Source organism: Zonotrichia albicollis, chromosome 20 (genome assembly GCF_047830755.1).
Source record: "Zonotrichia albicollis isolate bZonAlb1 chromosome 20, bZonAlb1.hap1, whole genome shotgun sequence".
Classification (NCBI taxonomy): Eukaryota; Metazoa; Chordata; class Aves; order Passeriformes; family Passerellidae; genus Zonotrichia; species Zonotrichia albicollis.
In genome coordinates this window covers 10,926,019-10,932,940 of record NC_133838.1, presented here as the reverse complement: position 1 = coordinate 10,932,940, position 6,922 = coordinate 10,926,019, and the positions used below count along the sequence as shown (strand labels likewise).

General features: G+C 42.0%; 1 protein-coding gene across 5 annotated transcripts in view; it reads right to left on the bottom strand.

Moving 5' to 3' along the window:
* Positions 1 to 1,777: 1,777 nt before the first annotated feature.
* ZBTB8B (zinc finger and BTB domain containing 8B) overlaps positions 1,778 to 6,922 on the bottom strand; it is a 20,858-nt gene continuing 15,713 nt past the window's right edge. Inside the window, exons 4-5 of one of the 5 annotated variants that reach the window (XM_074555934.1) lie at positions 3,014 to 5,625; positions 1,778 to 2,865 (exon numbers count right to left, since the gene is read on the bottom strand). In XM_074555934.1, coding sequence (XP_074412035.1) covers positions 5,314 to 5,625 — 312 coding nt within the window. In that variant the 3' untranslated portion in view covers positions 1,778 to 2,865; positions 3,014 to 5,313. The remainder of the gene's footprint in view (positions 2,866 to 3,013; positions 5,626 to 6,922) is intronic. The other 4 variants (XM_074555935.1, XM_074555936.1, XM_074555937.1 and 1 more) reach the window with 4 other exon arrangements.

Below are 6,922 nucleotides of genomic sequence, written 5' to 3'. Positions count from 1 at the left end.
TGGAATTCACCCCAGCTTCTCACAGCTCTTACCACTGAGAAATAAAGAATACAATCAACTAAACTATCAGATTGTTTAATAGATAAACCAGAATAATTATTTGTAGTATCAGGTTTTAATACCATTTGGATTAATTTCTTTAAAGCTTATTTTTGCCTGTCAAGCCAAGTAAGTAGCAGCTTTTTTAATTTAACATGGAATTAAATTAAATGAATTAAATTAAATTCATGAATTTAATGAATTCACAGAATCCCAGGATGGTTTGGGCTGGAAAGGACCTTCAAGACCATGGGCAGGGACACCTCGTTGCTCAATATTCTACATAATTTGGGCAGAAATGTAGAAAAAACGATTTCATCAGCTGAAAGCTTCCTTTGGAAAGGAATTATCCGGAGGTATTTGTTGTGTTTGCCTTGCCTGGGTGGTGCTTTCACTCCTGTCAGGGAGCTTTGTGTCAATGCCAACAGGAGCTCGAGGGTTCTCCTTCTGCCAGGAGAATTTAAAAAATACGGGGGGAAATTTCTGCGTTATCTGGAGTGGCTGAATTAGAATTTTTGTGCTTTGGATCCACAGAACAAACTTTGCATTTCTCATCCACGGGGCTGATTTCATCCCGTTGTGCACAGTAACCCATCCCAAACAATCCCAGACATCAAACAGGATTTTTTTTAGGTTGTGTTTCTAAATTTTAGAGGCAATTTCAGCTGAGAAAGTTGCACTTGAGCTGTTGTTTGGGGAGTTTATCCAGAGGGAATAAATTGGCAGCTTTGTGAAGGAGGTGAAGGAGCTGCTCCTCACAGCCAGAGTGCAAAGAGTTTGCTCTTCACACTAAAAAATTACATTTTTGTTGCTCATGGAAAAATTAACATATATTTCTCTTTGGGTTTGGTAACTAAATAGGATTAACAATAATAATAATTATAATTATATAATAATAATTAATATAATAATATTATTATTATATTAATAATAAAATAATACATTATTATATTATTAATATAATTAATATAATTAATATAATATTATTATATATATTATATAATATAATAATATTATTATATTAATAATAATATAATAATATAATAATATAATCCTATAATAATTATAGGATTAACAATAATATAATGGTATCATGTAATATAACAGTTTAATTAACAGTGGCACCAGTTAAAATATTTCAGTTCTCCTCAAAATAAATATTCCTCATGAATCCCAGCCTTCAGTGATGGTGCATCTTCTAATTTTATTTATCCAGGGATATTTTTTACCACCCTCACCCCTCTGAGTTCTTCAGCATCTCACATCTTTCATGGAAAAAAAAAGGTAAAATTGTCTACTTGCAGTGAGATTTTTTTATCAAATATTCAATGTAATTTAAATTTTTCTGGAAAGGATAATTGGGGTGTTGTCCTCCCCACATGCATCTCTTCCTAGCTGGGATCAGTGTCTGCTTCCCAGCAAGAAAAATGAGAAGTTTCAAAAGTTGAATTGACATAAAACTACAAAGACTGTTTAAAAAATGAATAAAATAAAATATTTTCTAAAAATCTCACTTGGCTGGTTTAAGTGAACATAATCCTTTTAGTCCTTTCCTTCCAAAAACCTGACTTTTCTTGCAATCTAGCCGTCTCCAAAAATTGCTATGTTGATTTTTAAACCAAATTAACGAAATGGAAACGTTAATTATTTCATTTGAATGCCGGAAATTGAAAGGTGAGCCTCAATCTAGACACTCTCAGGTTTACTCAATCAACATTTGAAGGATAAAAAACAAAAATCCAAGCAACCCTCTCAGAGAGTTTTATTTTCTAGACAATCAAAAAAACTCCAGAACGCTCCAAGATCCACAAATATAATTCAGTCACTTCCACAAATCAGGGTCAGTTTATAAGAATTTGCCATCATTACTGGACTAAAGGACTCGGGTTATGAAACTCTTACAAAACATCAGGAAATTCAACGACCACATCTGGAAGATTTACAAGGGCTTCGCACCAAGAGGTTAAATGCACCACAAACACCAGTGCAGCTTGTATTCCTTCAGTGAAATACAGTGCATTTCTGTGCAAAAACACATGAAAATGTGTATTCCTAAACAAAGTCAAGTACAACCAGCTAAGTTTTAAGATATGCCATCCCCACGGCCTTTCAAAACCTTTGAGAAAGAGATTCTATTAGAAATAACTCCCCTAAAAAGATGATTTTTGTTTCTTCACCAAGCACCACAGGAAGGTTTTTTTTTTTATAAACATCATTTTCTCAAAGCTTGTAGAGGCTGGATCTACAAATGGAAGATTTCAGGAAAAAAACACCCAGAAAACGAAGTGGGAAAGCACAAGCAAACGGATTTACATGAACACCCCGGTCACAAGCATGTGGATAAACAAACTCCATCCTCTTCTACACCCAAAGGCTGAAAAGACTCCACAGAAAACAAAACCAAGCAGCACAAAATGACAATTGAGCAGGAACCACCGAGTCTGGTGGAAATTTCCCTGTGGAAAATCCAGCCGGCCCCTGACAGCTCCGTCCTCTAGATATGAACACACAAGGACAAATCTCTAAATGGGGAAGGGAAAAGTCTCTGCAGCTCCTGCAGCTCCCAAAGGTTCATTTTCCCTGCTCCAAGGTCTCCCCGGGCTCAGTGAGCAGAGCTCAGCCACACCAGGAGCTGCCCAGCCTCGAGCCAGAGGCAGCTCCGCTGATGCTGCAGCTCTGTGGCTTCTACCAATATTTACAGTGAGGTGGAATCTTCATGGTTCTAAATCTTAATTTGATCCCTATTTACATTCCTGCCCCACTTCCATCAATGAAAAAATCAGATTTATCCATGGCTCTCAAGGCAGAAAGTCTCTCCTTTATCACCTTTATCACCCAGCTCCTTCTGATGCTCTTGTGGCTTCTACCACAAGGTGGAATCTTCATGATCCTCAATCTTCATTTGATCCCTATTTACATTCCTGCCCCACTTCCATCATTGAGTTTCCCCAAAAAAAATCAGATCCTTTATCACCTTTATCACCCTGTGGTTTTATCACCTTTATCACCCAGCTCAGCTGATGCTCCAGCTCTTGTGGCTCCTACCAATATTTACAGTGAGGTGGAATCTTCATGATCCTCAATCTTCATTTGATCCCTGTTTACATTCCTGCCCCACTTCCATCAGCGAGTTTCCCAAAAAAAATCAGATTTACCCATGGCTCTCAAGGCAGAAAGTCTCTCCTTTATCACCCTGTGGTTTTGGGTGGACTCAGCAAAAACCCAGCAGTCCAAAAGACAAGCCCTGGGAGGCTGGAAGGTGCTTTTCCAAACATTCCAGTGAGATTTACAAGCCCCACATTTTGCTCAAGAGCTCCAAGGAGCCAAAAGCACAGCAGGATTTCAGAGGAGCTCCAAAAGTGGCACCTCCATGAGCTGTCCCTTAATTCAGATTGATTAAACCAGGGGCTCCAGAGCAGGGAATTCTGTAAATGTCTTGTCCTGTGCTCCAGCTCATACAAACTCACATTTCCAGCTGATCTGGAGCAGAGATGACTGAAACTCACCCAAATTAAGGGACAGAAAATAAACCCAGCACATTATGTGGTGACAATCATCAAGATGAACTTGGATCAGACCAGAAGAAGTCTCTTCACCTTCTGCTCTTTGCAGCAGCCACCAATAAAGTGAATTCTTTAAAAACAACTTTATTTCTTCTTTCCTCATCCTACCTGGTGTGGCAATGAACCCTTGGCTGCATTTATGAGAGCAGGATCACCTCTCACAAATAAATCTGACACGACAATGGGGCAGTTCCACTGCTGGGTGAAGCTGAATTGTTCTTTTTTCCATGTGCACAAGAAAAGCACGAGGTATGCACAACAAACCCTGGTGAAATCAGAAGGCTCTGGGGTTTTTTTAGGTTTGCCAAGTGGGAAAAACCTTTACACCAAAAACCCCTCAGGAAACAGCACCAAGTGGGAGGAACTGCTCACTCTTTGTCAGCCAAATCTGGCTAAAAAATAATTCTGCTCCAGCCCAAAAGAATCATCAAATTTGCCTTTTCGTGAAACACTTGGGAACAGCAGAGTGAAGGAGCATTAACAGTCTTATTTCACAGTATATTTCAGTTTTTGTCCCCTTGTCAGGGAACAGGAGGTCACCCCTAAGCAAACAGGCTTTCTGCTGGTGCTGGGTTTTCTTCCAGAGCTCCCCAGCCTGAGTTTTGATAGCTCTTAAAAACTTGCTGCTGGAAAAGTGACAAAAATCTCACCTCCTTGGTAAAGTTTTAGCTGCCCCAGTGAAGAATCAGGAGGTCCACAGTGGAGGTTTTTTTTAAGAAAATAAATATTGGATTAAATCACCAAAAATAAATCACGAGAGGATCCCTGAATTGGAAAAGAAATTATAGGAAAAGAGGAAGAAAATGATTCCAAAAGGGCATTCAGAGCTCTTTTATGGCATAGCTCAGATATTTCACTGCTCCTCAGCTACACCAGGTGTGGCTCTGGTTGTTCAATCTGCCACAGTCAGAATTCCCAAGGAAGCTGCCTGACAGCTTTTAACTCCTATTGTAAAAAGCTGAAAAGAATTTGGGGTTTTCTCTTAGTCCTGGCCACTAAAACACCATTTTTGTGTTTAATATTTAAGCCAAGACTGCTGAATTCTGAGTGACACAGCTGAAGATCCACAGCCTGAGCTCTCAGGAGAGGAAGATGCAGTAAAAATTCAGAAAGAAAAGCTTGACCTATAAATTATTGCAATATGTGAAAGAGATGGATTCTTCCTGTCTATCCTTTTAGCAGCAGCATCTTTTTGTGGGGTTTTTTGTTGTTATCCTGGTTTTTCTGCCCTGGTTTCCAGGTCAAACCCAGTATTTATGGTTCACCATTTAGATAACACTGTCCTAAGACAGAAGAATCACGGATTAGCTTGGAAAAGTCCCAAGGGAAGAGATGTAAACCACATTTTATGTCATCTTCAGAGGAAAGGTGGCGTCCCTTTCAGATCAGGGATTAAGGACCAGGACTCATTATTTGAAATAATTCAATGAACCTGTCCCCAAAACAACCCAGAGGTGTTCCACCTGCAAACCCCAAACCAGCAGGCAGAGAAACTGCTCAAGTCCAACCTCTGTGAGCCCCAGACTGAAGATTCTTCACAGATTTCTGGTGCACAGCACTGAAAACTTTAAAAATATCCAAAAAAATCCAGTTCTCCTCACAATTGAATTAAACCCCAGCATAATAAAAACCAGCACAGTGTCACTGATTGAGTTTTCTGTCACAGACACTGCCAGGGGACCCTCTGAGTGCTCCCCCTCTGCTCTCACTGCTACATCAAAGTCTCTCTGTCGGACAAACCGCGCTGCATTTCCTGCTTGTCATCGCCATCATCATCCTCAGCTGGCTCGTTCTCCTCCCCAGACTCCACATAGATGGGCCAATCGTTGTCAGCATCTCCTTTCTCCTGCCCTTCTGAGGCCGTTTCCACCAGGCTCAGGTTGATGGGCAGCGAGTCCTCGTGGGTGGTGGTGACGCAGGTGCAGCTGTCACAGAGCCCGAAGCGCCGCAGCCCCTGCGACAGGCTGGTGGTGAAGGTCCTCCTGCAGCCCTTGCAGATGATGGGCTTGTTGGAGCGATGGACCTGCAGGGAAAACAGCAAATTTGGGGGAAAAAGAGAATTTGATGCTTTGGAGAGATTGCCACAACAGAGAAACAGCCATACTTGAGCTAAAGAGGAGTGGAATCGCCATCGTTATTCTGCTACCCAAGTGTAGCAATCATGGAATGGTTTGGGTTGGATGGATCTTAGAGCTTTTCCAGCCCATGGACACTTTCCACAATTCCAGATCACTCCAAGCCCCGTCCAACCTGGCCTGGGACAATTCCAGCAATGGAGCATCCACACCTTCACCACCCTGCACAATTCCTTCCCAAAATCTAACCTAACTAAAATAAAATGCCCTAGGAACAGGCTGTTGGTGAAGGTCCTCCTGCAGCCCTTGCAGATGATGGGCTTGTTGGAGCGATGGACCTGCAGGGAAAACAGCAAATTTGGGGGAAAAGGCAATTTGAGGCTTTGGAGAGATTGTCACCACAGAGAAACAGCCATACTTGAGCTAAAGAGGAGTGGGATCGCCATCGTTATTCTGCCCACAAAGATTTGTGGATTCCTACCCAAGTGTAGCAATCATGGAATGGTTTGGGTTGGATGGATCTTAGAGATTTTCCAGCCCATGGACACTTTCAACAATTCCAGGTTGCTCCAAGCCCTGTCCAACCTGGTCTGGGACAATTCCAGGAATGAGGAAACCACACCTTCACCACCCTGCACAATTCCTTCCCAAAATCTAACCTAACTAAAATAAAATGCTGTTGGTGAAGGTCCTCCTGCAGCCCTTGCAGATGATGGGCTTGTTGGAGCGATGGACCTGCAGGGAACACAGCAAATTTGGGGGAAAAAGGCAATTTGAGGCTTTGGAGAGATTGCCACCACCGGGAAACAGCCATACTTGAGCTAAAGAGGAGTGGAATCGCCATCGTTATTCTGCCCACAAAGATTTGTGGATTCCTACCCAAGGTTCCTACCCAAGTGTAGCAATCATGGAATGGTTTGGGTTGGATGGATCTTAGAGCTTTTCCAGCCCATGGACACTTTCCACAATTCCACATCCCTCCAAGCCCCGTCCAACCTGGCCTGGGACAATTCCAGGAATGAGGAAACCACACCTTCACCACCCTGCAAAATTCCTTCCCAAAATCTAACCTAACAGATTGGGAAAATAAAATGCCCCTGCGACAGGCTGTTGGTGAAGGCCCTCCTGCAGCCCTTGCAGATGATGGGCTTGTTGGAGCGATGGACCTGCATGCAAAACAGCAAATTTGGGGGAAAAAGGCAATTTGAGGCTTTGGAGAGATTGTCACCACAGAGAAACAGCCAC